General features: G+C 39.5%; 1 protein-coding gene across 4 annotated transcripts in view; it reads left to right on the top strand.

Annotated features, from left to right (window-relative positions):
* LOC142565121 (eukaryotic translation initiation factor 2-alpha kinase 1-like) overlaps positions 1-15,403 on the top strand; it is a 79,947-nt gene that overhangs the window by 17,110 nt on the left and 47,434 nt on the right. For all 4 annotated transcript variants that reach the window (XR_012824841.1, XM_075676237.1, XM_075676235.1 and 1 more), the window contains 3 exons: positions 5,644-6,040; positions 8,452-8,551; positions 10,823-10,929. Coding sequence is in view for 3 of the 4 variants with exons in the window: in XM_075676237.1 (XP_075532352.1) it covers positions 5,644-6,040; positions 8,452-8,551; positions 10,823-10,929 (604 nt within the window). In the remaining variant the exon portion in view is untranslated. The remainder of the gene's footprint in view (positions 1-5,643; positions 6,041-8,451; positions 8,552-10,822; positions 10,930-15,403) is intronic.

The raw sequence follows: 15,403 nt of genomic DNA, 5'->3' as shown, positions 1-15,403 counted from the left end.
TGTGCTGGCAAGTATAACTGACTGACTATTTTAGCATAAGCTGCCATCATACTGTTGTCTTGGATACTGACTGCCACAGACTACGTATGTGTGGAGTTTATTTGCCACTTCCATTCAGCAAGTTTACCGGGACAGCATGTACAAAACTGGACAAAATGAAGAGGAAATCAAGCTCAACTCCAACCAGGATGAAACAGCTGACTGATAATTCAATGCTAAATGCTGAGGCACCATCTGATAGGTTAAAATCTAAAACACTTTCGTGACTTGGTGGTCTCTTTTCTTATGCCTAACTGCATTAGAACAAACACCTGTCTTAATGAGGGAAAAGGATTGTTGATAGTTTATCCTCAGCTTGAGATTAGACTAACTAAATGCTGATTTTACCATTTATTTATTTATTCTTTATTACTTTTTTTCTTTTTTTTTTGCTGTCATGACAGAGAAGAGCAAGAAGCAAGGATGAATTAAGATAGAAGTGGTAGGTGTGGGACTCCTATGCCAATTGCGCCACCTTGGTACTAATGCAAATTCCTGCACCAAACTGTGCCAAACACAAAAAATTGACTGAAGTTGTGCCATGCTGTGCCAGAACGGATTTGGCATGTGTGCTCTGGCAGTGGCTTCGAACAGCGAGCAGATTCATTCTCCGAAAAATAGTAAACTCTCCCCGTGGTGCCTTGCACACAAGAGATTCAGCGACCATTGCCGGCTCACCCTCACACACTTTCACTCGCACATGCAGCATATGGCGCATAGCAACAGTGTTATCACCCTTGGACCTTATATGGAACAGCACGATGTTGGCATAAATGCACCTGGAATGTCCATATAATTGCTATCGCAATGATAAACCACGGTAGTTCATAACTCTGGCTTCTCAGTATGGTTTGTTGGTAAAGTGCATTTCCAGGCACTTCACCCACACTGATGAGACATTAAAAAAAAAAATTTGGGGGCTGCAGTTCTAAATTTCAGACTCACTATTGCATAATGCATGTTTTTGTGATTGCTATCATTAATTAAAAATCTAGGGGCACTATTGCCAAAATTTGCATGCTCTAGAAGGTTTCAGTGTCTGAGTAATCTGCTTCAAAATTGAGCTTAAGACGTTGCTTAAGACAGTTGCAGTACAGCGTTTGGGTTAGTTTATTCTGTTTGGTCATGGTTTCGAAGTGCCGCTGCCATATTCCATTATTCCACCGAAATTCAGATTGGCCTGCTCCAAACTGCTTCAAAATGGTCCAAAACGCAATTTTACTTGCTCTGAAAATTGCTCCAAAATGACTGGGTAGTCCCAACCCTGAAGTGGGCATGCAGTGTGGGTGCTGCGAACATGTTAGACAATGTAGCTAACTGGTTGAAGCCGTCTTGGCAAACTCTAATGCGTTGTCTATGGTAGTCAATATCATTAATGGTAGTATGATAGCACTATGCTAAAATACTCTTAATAACCATAATTTCAGGCAGTGAAGCTGTACTTGCATATCTAAGTGCTGAAATAGGGACTAAATGACACAGCAACAGATGTTTCCTTTAACTTAGCTAAAATTATAAAATAGCCTTATATTTGCAGGTTCTAAAATTGAACATGTTCATAAAAGGATGTTTACTTAAATAGGCCCTGCAATGCTCCCGTGGAAGCTTGTTGGGCAGCACCGATAGCGTCATCGCGATGTGGTAATTTCGTGCACTTTGTGCGATGGATGTGATATTTACCTGTGGCACAATCATCATTTTTTAAGATATTATGTGCAATCCTTGCCCATTGCCGGATACTAAAGAATACCTTGTCGCTGACAGCCAGCCCTGTAATGCCCTTGACACAAGGGCACTTCAAAATTCTTTGAACTAAGGAACATTTGCCTGAAAGGCAACACATGGCAAGGGAGTACTGTCGGTGTCAAATGAAATGTGCACAGCAAAGTGCAGGGCTGAAGCATTCCATACCATGAATCTGTGATGACATATTTAATTCTGTTGTTGTAGCCTAAAAATTTTGCAGTAACACTCATGTAATTATGTACTGTATTTATATTCACTTTGTTGTTCACAACCCCTAACATTGTACTTGCCGATAGTGCACGTCATCCAGTCATTACCATCAACATGTACACATCTGGTTTGGCAGCACTGTGTGGTAATGCTTCCCCTATACTGCAATATTTTTTTGTTTCTCTTCCGATTCTATTTCAGTTGAAGGCAAAAAAAGAAAAATCAAAGATAAGAGAAGCTAAAATATCGCAGTATAGGGCGAGTGTTATCGTACAGTGCGGCCGAACGGTATGTGCTGTAGGCGCCAAATCATATCGCGTAACTATCGTATAAACTCAAGCCTTACAAAAATTGAGCTAGACCTTCTACTGCCGCCATTAAATAGCCGCCACAACATTGCTCTTCTGTGCTTATTCCACTAGTATATTTACACTAATAAACGAACCCGGTTACAACTACAAATACCGCACTCTTTTTCATGCAGATTACATAATCAGTTCAGTTTTATGTACATATACAGTAAAACAAATGCATTTAATTCATTTGCACTACCTCGTGCCATTCGTCTCTGGAATGGCCTCCCTGATATCATTACCTCCATATCTAAACCTGACACGTTCTGCTGTCAGTTACTCACGCTTTACCCATTTAATACCGTTCACAAATGCCCAGTCTAGTGTTTTTTATCGCACATTTTTGCAAGGTTGTATATTATTTTCATAACAGTGTTCCTTTTGCTCTGTTAATGGTAACAAGTGTTCATGTGCCTTCAGATATTGCTTTGTATTCCCTGTGCCTTGAATACTGTATAATACGGCAATCTTTTTATAGCACTGTTCCTGTTGGAAATTTGTACTTTTTATGTCTTTACCGCTTGAACTGCCCCCCTTGCTTTATGCCCTGCCATAGGGCCCCGTAAGGTTCTTTTGAATAAATAAATAAATAAAATAAAATGCAAACAGTGTAATACAGTTTGCCCCGTCATCATTACTGCGCAGCCGTCTTTTCTCGTTTTCAATTAAAAGAGAACTAGAACAGAAACGACAATATGGCAGTATAGGGGGAGCATCGTCGCGCAGTGAGGTCAAACCAGATGTGTGTGCTTGTCAATGATGTTGACTGGACGGTGCACTTTGTACCTTCAGTTATGCTTCAGCCATGTGCTCTGCTTTTCGCATTTCATTTAACGCCGATAACCCTGGTAAGGGTCCCTTGCGGAAAGGGAGATTTTCGATGTACATTATGGCTGTAAAGGCATAGCCTCATGCACAGCCCATCAACAGCAGAAAAGTTGTAAAAACACTTCTTAGTCTTGCTGATCATTTTATTGCTTCTAAAATTCTTTCTTAGAGTTAGCAGACCCCCAATTTGTCTCGCAGTGAACACGTATTGCAGACATACTTTCAAACGCATGCAACTGGCCGTCATAGATGTCACCACCGTCCGGTCACTGTATTCACTTTGGGCAGCTTTGTCCGCATGGTTGCCCAATCATACAGCTTCATTGGCACAGCATGCTCACTCTATGGCATATAACATGGACCCATCAAATCTGGCCCCGGCAATGGGCATCTACATGGAGCCGCGTCTCCAGTGGCCAGAGAATGCAACATAGCCGCTCATCACCTTATGGGAAGATATTTTGGATGCACTTCTAAATAACACTGATAATAACAAATATGTGAATTGAATTCTAATGCTGCGACGAGTCTTCTGTGCTTAATCCCTTGTTCTTTTGCAATGCATTTACTAGATGCAAAATTTTTTAGAATTTTGGCAGTTTCAGTTTTGCAGCGGTGCTTACTGAAAACGTATAAAGAAGGCCGTGCCATATCGTGTATCACGGGCAAAACTCCTTTTTGTTAGAGTGCAAAGTAAGAGGGTTTACTTCAAAGGACTTCAGTTCGCCCATGCGTCAGGGGTATAAAGCTGTCCAGGTCTTATTTATTCGAAAATCTCAGCTTCATCAGCAGCAAAGTCCTCATCAGAGGTTGATAAATCTTTCGGCAGAAAAAATGCACTTCTGAAACGCGTGCAGCAGCAGTGTGCAGGCAGACACCATTTTAAAACTCTTGTTGCCGAACTAACAGAAATCTGCCTTATTTTGAAAATTTTTCGCGCCATTGTCATCCTGACAGCAGAAGAAAAAACTGTTCACATCTGACGTGTCTTTCGCATTCCTGGTGTTTATTTAAGGGGAAAAAAAAAAGCAGACAGGACAGCTTCATCACTGGCAGTTTTTACAAAGATTGTTGCAGAGAAGGCAGTTATCCTACGTGTTTAAAGGATTAATCTAAACCTTCAAGGTACTCTTTCAGACATGAAACACATTTGTCCTGGTGCTTTTCGCTTGAACTCTGAGGAATGCATGTCCAAACTTTCAACTCATCTACTGTTCGATGAAAACTGAACATTATTGCATTTTGTATTCTTGAACTTTTTCTTCAGTTCTAGTTGCCAAAGGATGCCGAGGTTATGCTTGGTCTCCAGGCGAGATATTTATTTATTTATTTATTTTGTTTTACTCTCGGCATTTCTGTATTAGAGAGGGGAGCGCATTACAAGAGAAAGAATGGGGGAAATAAAATTTGAGATATACATATTATGTGCTAATTATACAATGGTGCCTGAGGGTTCATTAACTATATTACAATATTTGATCTGCAAGAACCATTCATAGACCCTTACCTGGCTCAAAGCTTTTCTTTCAGAGCCTATCAAAGCATTTCGATAGTTTCTTTGACTGCTTTCTCCAAGAGGAGACGATGTGATGCTTAAACACATCTTTTCATGTCTCTGTCATCACAGAACAGATAGGTGATGACAGAAAGTCAAAAGGAAGCAACGTAATGAACAGACATGATGCTTGGCCAACTGATGCTGACGCTAGTTTAATATGTGCACCTAGTGCAACACATCTCTACTTCTGCCTCTGTTAAAAAAAGGTATTAGTTTTGAATCCTCCCTCACTCAAGTAACTGAAGGATGTTATACTGTTTCGATATGCTGTTGCTTTTCAGCTAAACCAAGCTACGCTGGAACAACTGGCCATAGACGTAATCCTTCCTCAGCTGCTACAGCCTTGTGAGGGCAACAAAACATTGCCTTTGTGCGTTCAAATGAAGTGGCATTGCCTTCATGGTTATAACATGTTGCCCAAGAAGGTGGCACACTATTATATTGTGTTTATATGTAGGAAGATATTTATCAGGCAGCAGAATCACCTGCACATATCTTGCACATTTAGTGGCAGTTTAGGTGAGTTGGTGCCACATTTTGATTGTATATTATCTTGGCAAACAGAGAGGGACAAAGATAAGTATTACTTTTGTCTTTGTCCTATTCTCTTGCTAAAAATAACATGTCTGCTTTCACTGCTGCACCCCATCAATGCTGTATGCCAAAGAGTAGTCCTCAAGGGGCTGAAAGTTACAATTCAGGTGGAAATACATTCGTGGAACACATTAGGCTATATACTCTTACTTGTTGACTAATGGCATCCTCGACAACTCGCCGCAGTGTGCGCAGTGTGATTTGTCAAGGAGGCCACAACACATACCTCCTTGTGACCATGACATTCTTTGTGAAAAAGTTGCTGCAATAAGCCTGTCGTGTAATTCACCTTGATGTCATTATTTTTCTTCACAGTACAGTTCTTATCTCTTCTGGTGCTGGCGACAACACAAGCTCACTGCCATATGTTGTTGAGTCGTCCACATCTCTCGACACAGTGCCAGCAGCACATTTGAAGCAGCTTTCTTATAGCACTGTTGTTGAGACAAACGACGTTGAAAAGTTGGATAACTCGGAAACTGAGCACTGCGTTTCACTGGAAGAGCCAAGCAAAGCGACGCTGGACTTCGTTTGTGGTAGGGCTTCTGCAGAGGGATGGAAGTGTTCACGCCAGAGCTCAAAAAGTGATAGCGAGCTCAGAAAAGATGCCGATGGACAAAACATAAATGGAAGAAAGACGTCAAGTGATGTTGCGACCTCCCCTGTCGTGGCCACTCCCCGAGAGCATATTTTCAGACTTCTTAATTCTTCTGTAAGTTGGTAATGTCTCTTTTTATTGTTCTGCTATTTCTTTACAGTTTCAGTAAGCAGCCTAATGATTATGCATAAACCTGTGCAGGCTAAAGATGTAAAACGGTGACTTGTAGAAATATTAAGCAAAAATGTTATAATTGTTTTTTACATGCATGATATTTTAGGGTAAATTAATGCAACCAAGTTTATTGCACAGCCAGATACTCCTACAGAGTGTGAGGAATGATGAAAGAACTCATTCCAGTCATTTCTGTGCATTGTAGGAGGGAGATCAAGTTCAAAGGCATAATGAAAGGAAAGTTAAGCCAGACAATACTTTGGACTACACTTCTGAAATAGTATTTTTACTAAAACATTGCAGAAGTGAAGGATGGATGAATGGACAAATACAGAAAGAAAGGCACACAAGATCTAGCTTGCCTTGTCTGACCTTCTTTCTGTTTGTTTTTCTGTGCCCTTCATCCATTTATCAATGTTTCACCAATTGGCCAGACAAAAACTTAAAAGGTGGGTAGTAGCACAACTTCAAAATGCTCGGCAGCTCATCGTAACATCACATATAGTGGCAATAGTAGCTGGTAATGCTAATTGTTTTTAATGTTCGAAAACTTTTGTGTCATTTGAAAATGAAAGCAAAAGTGATCTGGCAGCTTATGTAGGTTTTAATCTAAAGGATGACTCAAAATAGATTAAAAGATGACAAACAAGATCATGGCTGTGTTTGGTCTCAAGTTTGGGAGCGCAGGAGGTGATAAGGAATTGTTTCATGTGTTGCTGTATGTGTTAACAAGTAATATCTAAGCGAACTTGGTTGCTTAGATTTTGTCATTTTAATGCTTGATGGAAAATCATTTGCCATGGCACCTAATGCTACCAATGGCTGTCTTATTGGCAGTTAACAAACTTATGGAAAATACTTGAAAGACACTGGCAGCTATATTTCAAATATTGATTGATAGAATAGATGTACTTACCTGTCAACTTTTACAAGTTTAATGTAAAATGCTCGATTTTTAGATATTGTTTACAAATTTCGTATTGACATCAATAATTTTATTATTTTTCATTTGCATTGTTTAGTGCAAAACTGATTTCGAAAAAGTACAAAAACACGTCACCAGCCGATTTTTCTAGGCCTAACTTTTGTGGGCTTGCTCACATATTCATACTTGCTTGTGGGAGTGCTGCGCTCTTGTTGAACTAACAAAAAAAATTTTGGCAGCTGCTACGGGAACATTTTATAAGCTTCATAAACTGGAGATGTTTAAATAGTGATATTTCCAAATCAAGCCAAATATGAAATGGTTTTTCATTTATGAAAAAGTGAAATATGAATTTTGCGTGAAGTGCATTTTATATTTAAAAAAAAGGTTTATTTACATTATTTGACACATGCATGTAATTCCATTAGCAACAGGACTCTTAGTCAGCTAAGGAACATTAAAACTTCATTTAGTTACCTGATGCGCTATGGCAGTGACGATAATGAAACAGAAACGGCATGTCACCATCATGAAAAAAAGAAGTGTGATACTACAGCACTGCACAAATACATAATAAATTGCTTCACTTAAATGGAGACAACAAATTCATATATAGGCTGTCTAAAAGTGAGGCATCCTTATTGAACAACTGGAAACTACTGAGCAGAAGTTATCTGCCTAATGTGTTAGCTCAGGATCTGGTGCCTGCCTCTGCACAACCGTGGCTCTCCTGTGGCTGAATCATTTCAGTACAGTTCTCACATGCATCGGTATCTCTCCCTCGTGACTCCAATTAAGAGTTATTATCCCGTAGAGTGAATTTTGAATTAAATTAGGATAAAATAACAGAGACTGTTCAAGTTGTATTTGAAATTTCGAATAGGCACAACCTCTATCGTAAACATTTCAGTCTTTTGAAACTGTAGAGCAGAGTACCTGCTTGCAGCATCTCTACAGAGTAGACTGTGGTGTATGTATTTTTTTTCTTCAGCATTTTAAACAGTAAAACACTCTTTAGTATTTTCACCAAATTTTTGTATTTTGCCTCTGACTGTAGCTTTTTCAAAATTTTAAGGCTGGCAGGTCTGGATGTTATATTTTTATGTATATTTACTATGATTGGGCACAAGTACCAGTGTGGAAAAGCAAGATAGCTGAAAGATGTTAAAAGCAGGCCAAGAGATGTTTGCTTTAGTGGAGGCTAAGGGTAAGTCCAAAGTAAATTACTTCTCATGCAAAAAGTACAGGGATTATAAAAAATAAAGATCTTTTTGTTTATACACATTTATCTTTGTAGTGCATGGCTTTCTTCAAGACAAATGCTGCTGATTACAGTCCCTGTCGTTTTCATCTATGCAAATAGTCTTTTTTTTTCTCTCTCTTTCTCTCTTTTCATGTGGCATGTATGGGTAACTTCTTATTAAAGGATGTTGGAGGCATGCTGTACATTCAAATGGAGCTATGCTCCAAAAACCTTGCTGACTGGTTGGCCGCACGTAATCAGCGGCTAGCTGAAGAAGAGTCAGGTAAGAAGCCCTAATGAATACTAAGCCCTAATGATCACTTATCACTATTTTTTCAGTTTATCTTTAACAGTGGATTTTCCTAAGCTTAACAGAGAGAGCTCTACACCAAAGAAGTACCAGTAGAGCACATTACTTGGGCATGGCCTGCCTTTCTTTCCTGTCTGCCTCTTCAGTCTTAATTTGTGTGGCTGTGCTGTCAAGTCCTTAGGCATTACAGAGGGAAGTACTTACATAAATAACCAACTTGAAAGGAGAACTAGAGGGTGTAGCATAAAATTGCTATGCAGCTTATGTGAGCTTATCTAACCAGAGATGTCGGAGCCAACATTTCCGCAAGCAGACTTTGTCAATCCCCTTGTCGAAACATTGGCTCCTGTTGATCACTCCATGCCTCCCTCTTCCTGTGAACCACTGTCTTGTGTGGAAAACTGGCCCATCAGTTGTTCTTAGTGAAATTATTCATATTCTAAAGCTGTTTAAGAACTTAATTGTCAGACTTGCCTATCAATGCAAGTTTTAAACAAGCAGTTGACGGAAGAGGAAGCTATAGCTCGAGCCGAAATTCGATGCTGCCATACATATCAAACGCAGCAATACTTTTCAAAAGTAACCACTGGGCTGATTTTAATGAAGTTTGTTGCGTTTGAGAGCAAAAGCCAAATTCTAGTGACTGTTGGATGCAGAAGTTCAATTTAACCCTTTCAGGGTAAATTTTTTTTGCTGTATGCGACCGCCCAGGGTTGATTTTTTTTTTATTGCAGATTTAAATTCTCCAGAGGGACCTGTTTGAAAAAAAAATATTTTGTGTTGGTATATGTGTACTGGTTATTCATGAATAACAATAAAAAAAGAAAATAAACTTATAAGAATTAAAAATTTCATGCATTGTTATACGCATAGTTCAAGGCTTAGAAAATGTGCACACGAGAATATTTTGCAAGTCTCAAATGTTCCTGCTCCTACACTAATGTTTACGTCCATTGCGTAATCGAACTACGTAGGTGAGCACACTCATGAAAACTGTGTGACAAACTTACGCTAATCTTCATCTTATCGCCAACCAGAGGCGATTAGTTTTCGGGAGTCTCCAAAAAAAAAAGGAAACGCATGCATGGTGGCATCCTTCGTATGCGCACCCCTGTGAGCAATAAATGAGCGAATAACAGGTGGCCACCCTTTGAGCAATTAGTAACGAGAGAGCCATCAGTTTTGCTAATGCAAGAAGCCGAAACCGCCCGCTGAACAAAACACAAACTAACCGCCGCCCACCCGCATGTGCGCCAGTGCGTGAGCGGTAGTATATAGATGTGCCGGAGCAAACATACTAGCTCTAAAACAAACCATGCAACGAAAACGGAGAGAGGAAGACGCGAGAAAAAAATTCCCTGTATTCCCACATAGTGGCAGCACATGCCCGGAAAGAAAAAAAAAAAAAAGGAAAATTGGCATGCTTTTTAAATGTACAGATGGCGCCATAAATATACAGCATCGACCATTTTGGACTTGTTTGCCGCGCCATATATTTACGTCATTGACTCTGAAAGGGTTAAGGCCTGAATTTCTTAAAGGAATTTTCAAAAATTGGCAAGCTTGAAGAACATAAATGCAAGAAGTTTAAAAATTCGTAGCTCTGCACCAAGAACAGATAGCACAGTTTCATAAAGTGCATCCATTAGAGCATCCAAAGCGGGCAGATTTGATATGTCAATTTATATCTTACATTAATTTCTTGCATTGTTTTGAAGGGTTTTGCAAAAGTTGTATTCACATATTAATGGCATATTTGAGAATCGTGTAATACATCAATTTTGTCTGCTTTAGATGTACTATTAGATGCAATTTACAGAAGTGAGATATTGTTTTTCATTGCTGAGTTAGAGAGTTGTAAACTTGATAGTTTCATTTTCTGAAAATTTGCAATATTCAACCATCTTTATTTAAAAATTGATGGCCTAAATCAAAAATTCATTACCAACATTCACTAGGCCTTAAAGTTTTTCTTTTTAAATGAAACCTCATCAAATCTGGTGCAGTGGTTGCCAAAGAAAACTATTTTTCCTTTCCCGTGTATTTGGATGGGAGGCTTCCTCTTAACTCTAGCTTAGCGTTCGCTACACCTATAACTGAGCTGTTCCAAAATGCATTAGCTTTTCACAAAAAATTGTTCTAAGATACACCTGCTGTCACTCATTCTCTGTGTAACAAACTTCCCTTGTTGGTGCTTGGAGGGTTAAGCAGAAATTTGACCCTTCCTGTGTTTTTAACTTGCAGCTAAGAGTAGCATCAGAATCATTCCACCAGCAATGCGCTTCTTCAAGCAAATATTGAAAGGGGTGGAGTATATGCATTCCAAAGGATTCATCCATAGAGATATTAAGGTAGGTGGAATTATGGGTCAGTGCCTCTACTTATGAGTATCACTCTTGTGCACATGGCCACTGGAATTCTGCTTGTTGCTGCTGCTCCTACTTTTTGCTATATTCTTTGTATATTCTTTGTACAATCTTTGTACAATCTTGTGTAAGCTCAACAGTGTTTGCTCCCTCTGGTAGCAGAGCTTTTACGGTGCACAAAACTGCTGTAGTAAGCTTTGCCATAAGCTGTCCAGAGAATAGTGCATTTAACTAAGGCATTCCTGCACACACTTTTCATCATGTTCTTATATGTTATCTTGTTATCTCTAATATGTTTAAATATCTATAATGCTGTTGTGATGGGTTGAAACAACCCTAGGGCTAACAGGGGGATAGAGAGCAAAGACAAGGTACAAACAGGGTATTGAAATGGAACTGAACCATAAACCAGAACTTAATCGGAACATTATAATTTTGTTTACTGTGGAAACAAACTGAAAACTGATATTAGTTATGGTTGGCCACCTGCTCTGGAGCAGTTTATCCATGCATTGCTTGCAGTTGTGGCTCTGCCATGCTACATCATTTGTAAATGCATACAAGCTTGATGTCATTCTACAATTTGCTGGGCTGCTAAGCACGAGGTCGCAGGATTGAATCCCGGCAATGGCGGCCGCATCTCGATGGGGGCGAGATGTGAAAACACCCATGTACTTAGATTTAGGTGCATGTTAAAGAACCCCAGGTGGTCCAAATTTCCGAAGCTCTCCACTACGGCATGCCTCATAATTAGATTGTGGTTTTGGCATGTAAAACTCCATAATTTAATTAATTTTACAAGTGGCAGCACCGTTATTGTGGCTTTCAACATGTTGTGTTGGGAGGCAGGCATGTTAGTAATACATTCATGAGCATTTGAAATTAATGACCGTGAAATAGTTCTCCAGTGGTGGGGGACCTTTATATTGGCTCTCCTTACTAAATATCACCAAGAATTAAAAAATAACAGAGGGCTGTATGTGAACGGTGATCATTTTATGTTGTTGGGTGTTGCTTATGCTAGTCATAAGTATTTTTTACCTTGAAATATTTATTAATAAAGTCTAATTAGGTAATCTTTAACTTACTTAATAAGACATCCTAAGAATTGTATCGATTCCCCCCCCCCCCTTACTTTTTTTTCTTTCCTTGCAGCTCCCAGAAGCACCATAAGCTTTTCTGAAATAAATTTATGCTGTTTTCCTGTAATTGTATACTTAGTTTGTCCAAAGGAACATAAACCAGTTTGAGTCATTATTATTTCGTTATAGAGTGGAATCAAAACTGAACCATTTTCACTTAGCTGGAACGAAAATTGGAGTGAAAAAAAAAATGCCTCTGGTTAACACTCTGGGTACCAAGTCCTCAAATGAGTAGTGTACTTATAGCTGAATGTTTTTCTTTCCTCTTTTTGTTTCTGTTTCATCACAAATTGCTGTAATTGAAAGCTTAGCCAAAATAATTGTGGCAGAACATGTCATGACAGTTTGATGTAAGCCGGCATTAATTTCTTGATTGGCCTTGTCCGTGGCCAATGCCAGCGCTGCGAACGGTGCTGCAATTACTTCAGCAGGGGAACTCGCCTTTGTTGTCTGCTAAGCTCCAGCTAGTGTAGCTGTGTGTCCATTTGTTTTACGTATGACACAGAAAAAAAGAAATTAAAAAGCTATGCAGATCCAAGGCACATGTTAGAATCTGTGTGAAGTGAAGCTTTACTGAAGCAGGTAATAAATCCTTTAAAAGTTTCATTGCATCTAATTGTGTTTATTTTCATGTTATGCAACGTGTAATGCAATCCAATGTTTATGCCCTGCACAAGCCATAACTTTATTTTTCATGTAATGTTTATGAACAACCCGGTACACAAGGTCAGCACTGCCACTCATTAATAACTTTGTTTTGCTTACTATTTTTATCCGGCCAACTAATAGAGGTCGTTTTCCTAACTCCACATGTGTGTGTGTCTGTGTTTGCGTGCATGTGGCCTCATTTCGGTTACTGAGTGACTAATATACATTTATGACCTCTGCATGCAAGCGGAGATGTTCCCATTCTTAATAAATGTAAATTATTAGAAGAGTGTTTTTTTTTTCTTTCATGAGTCCTTAGCATTGCTCATTGGAAAGAGGAGCAATGTCTGTGTGTGTGCGCGCGTGTGCGTGCATGCGCACATGTGTGTAGTAGTAGTAGTAGCAGTAGCAGTAGTAGTAACTGGAATTATGGGCCAAACATATTTAGAAAGATGGGAAGCACAACTTTGCGGTTATCTTTGGTTTATTTACCCAACACTTTCAGTTGGTGGGACGACCTCTTCCAAGGAACATACATATGTGTGTGTGTGTGTGTGTGTGTGTGTGTGTGTGTGTGTGTGTGTGTGTGTGTGTGTGTGTGTGTGTGTGTGTGTGTGTGTGTGTAAATAAAAAAACAAGAAGAAAGGGGGTTAACCGAGGGGCCCGATTTTTATTAGTCATAACATAAGCCAACAAACACTGACACCAAGGACAACATAGGGGAAATTACTTGTGCTTAATAAATAAAATAAAGAAACGATAAATTAATGGAAATTAAAGTGGATGAAAAAACTACTTGCCGCAAGTAGGAATCGAACCTACAACCTTCTCCTTTCGCGAAGGTTGTGGGTTCGGTTCCCACCTGCGGCAAGTAGTTTTTCTATTCACTTAAATTTCCATTAATTTATCGTTTCTTTATTTCATTCATTAAGCACAAGTAATTTCCCCTATGTTGTCCTTGGTGTCAGTGTTTGTTGGCTTCTTATGATATATATATATATATATATGAACCTTTAATAACAGTTGCATTTGACAAAACTTTGTGTGACCTCAAAGAATTATTCACAGAAGTGATGGCCTTAGTAGACCTCATAGTAGGAGACAGTTCAATTTCACAGCCCGAGTCCTCTCGCACCACCAAGAACCTGGCGCCTCTCAGGTGGTGTAGTCTTCCTTGGTGTAATTGCCCTAAACTTCGCTATCACTAATGCTGCTTCACCTTTTCGGTGCTACTGCAGCTTCTCCCTTTTTTCACTGTGAGTCCGAGCATAAGCGCAGCAGCACATGACTGCTATTGATTACGATTTTGGGTGAATGTGGCTCGGCCTCATTTCGGTTATTGAGTGACTAATATATATTTATGACCTCTGCATGCAAGTGGAAATGTTTCCATTCCTAACGAATCTAAATTATTAGAAGAGTGATTCTTTTTTCTTTCATGAGTCCTTAGCATTGCTCACTGGAAAGAGGAGCAACACTCCGATACATATCATTCATATGCATTTCGCATGCCGTTGATAAAAGACTCTACCAAAGGGGCCACTAAAGTCTTCAGATATTTTACAGGGTCAAAAAAGTATGCAAAGCAATTTGAAGCGAGGTGAACATACAGCATCATATAGGCTATCCATAGCATTAGAAATAGTTGTTAGTTGGCTAACCTCCATCTCTTTATAAAGATATTGTAAACTTTGTCCTGTGTATATATTTAAGTATATTGTGTCTGTGCATGGTGTTTACAGTGAAAACTTAATATATGTTGAAGTGAAAAAATAAGGATGAGGTAGGCACCTCTGGTGCTTCTAATGTGCTGGTCCTCATATTGTCAGGATCTGCAGAAATAAAGCTTACGTATGAATTAAAACCCGTGCATGTCTGTGCCAACAATGATGCAGTAAGTTTTTAGCCACAATAAAATTTTAAGTGAAAGACTAAAGGAAACTCAAGAGACACCTCAGGTGATGTAGGTGGCAGAACTCTGTTAATAACACTTTAGATTGGGGGGGAGGGGGGTTACACCAGCATTGCAATCATGGGGGGGCACTGGATCAGGCCCCGGAGCCCCCCCCCCCCCCTCTGTAGTCTGCACCTATGTGTGTCACAATCATGGAACAGAACATCTTCTCACAAAATCTATGCCGTACACGCACATGTGTGCACTGGAGGTAGCAGACGACTTGAGGGGTGATCGACACTGAGCATAATTCCGAAGGCCCGTCAGGTGGCAACTTCGCACATCTCATGGCGAATAGTGTTCTAGAATATACCGCACACTTTAATACAGGATTGCACACTGTCAAGATATTTAGAACTTGAGGAGGGCAGATCGACCTGCCGTGTCAAGCAAGCTACATGCAGTGCGCATGTGCATCACAGCAGCAGCAGAATCCTTAACCCTTTGAGTGAGGGTCGATTTTTTTCGCCATATGCGACAACCCAGGGTCGATTTTTTTTTTTTATTGCAGATTCCGATTCTCCTTAGGGACTTATTTAAAAAAAATTACCATAATTTTTCTAGGGGGATCGTAAAGTGAGAAAAAAATATTTTGCGTTGGTATATATGCACTCTTCATTCATGAATAACAACAATAAAAAAGGAAATAAACTTATCAGAATTAAAAATTTGATGCATTTTTATGCACATAGTTCGAGGCTTTGAACATACGCAC

This window comes from Dermacentor variabilis, chromosome 1 (genome assembly GCF_050947875.1).
Source record: "Dermacentor variabilis isolate Ectoservices chromosome 1, ASM5094787v1, whole genome shotgun sequence".
In the NCBI taxonomy this organism is placed as follows: Eukaryota; Metazoa; Arthropoda; class Arachnida; order Ixodida; family Ixodidae; genus Dermacentor; species Dermacentor variabilis.
Note: the sequence above shows the minus strand (reverse complement) of the source record. Positions and strands in the feature narration are given on the sequence as shown.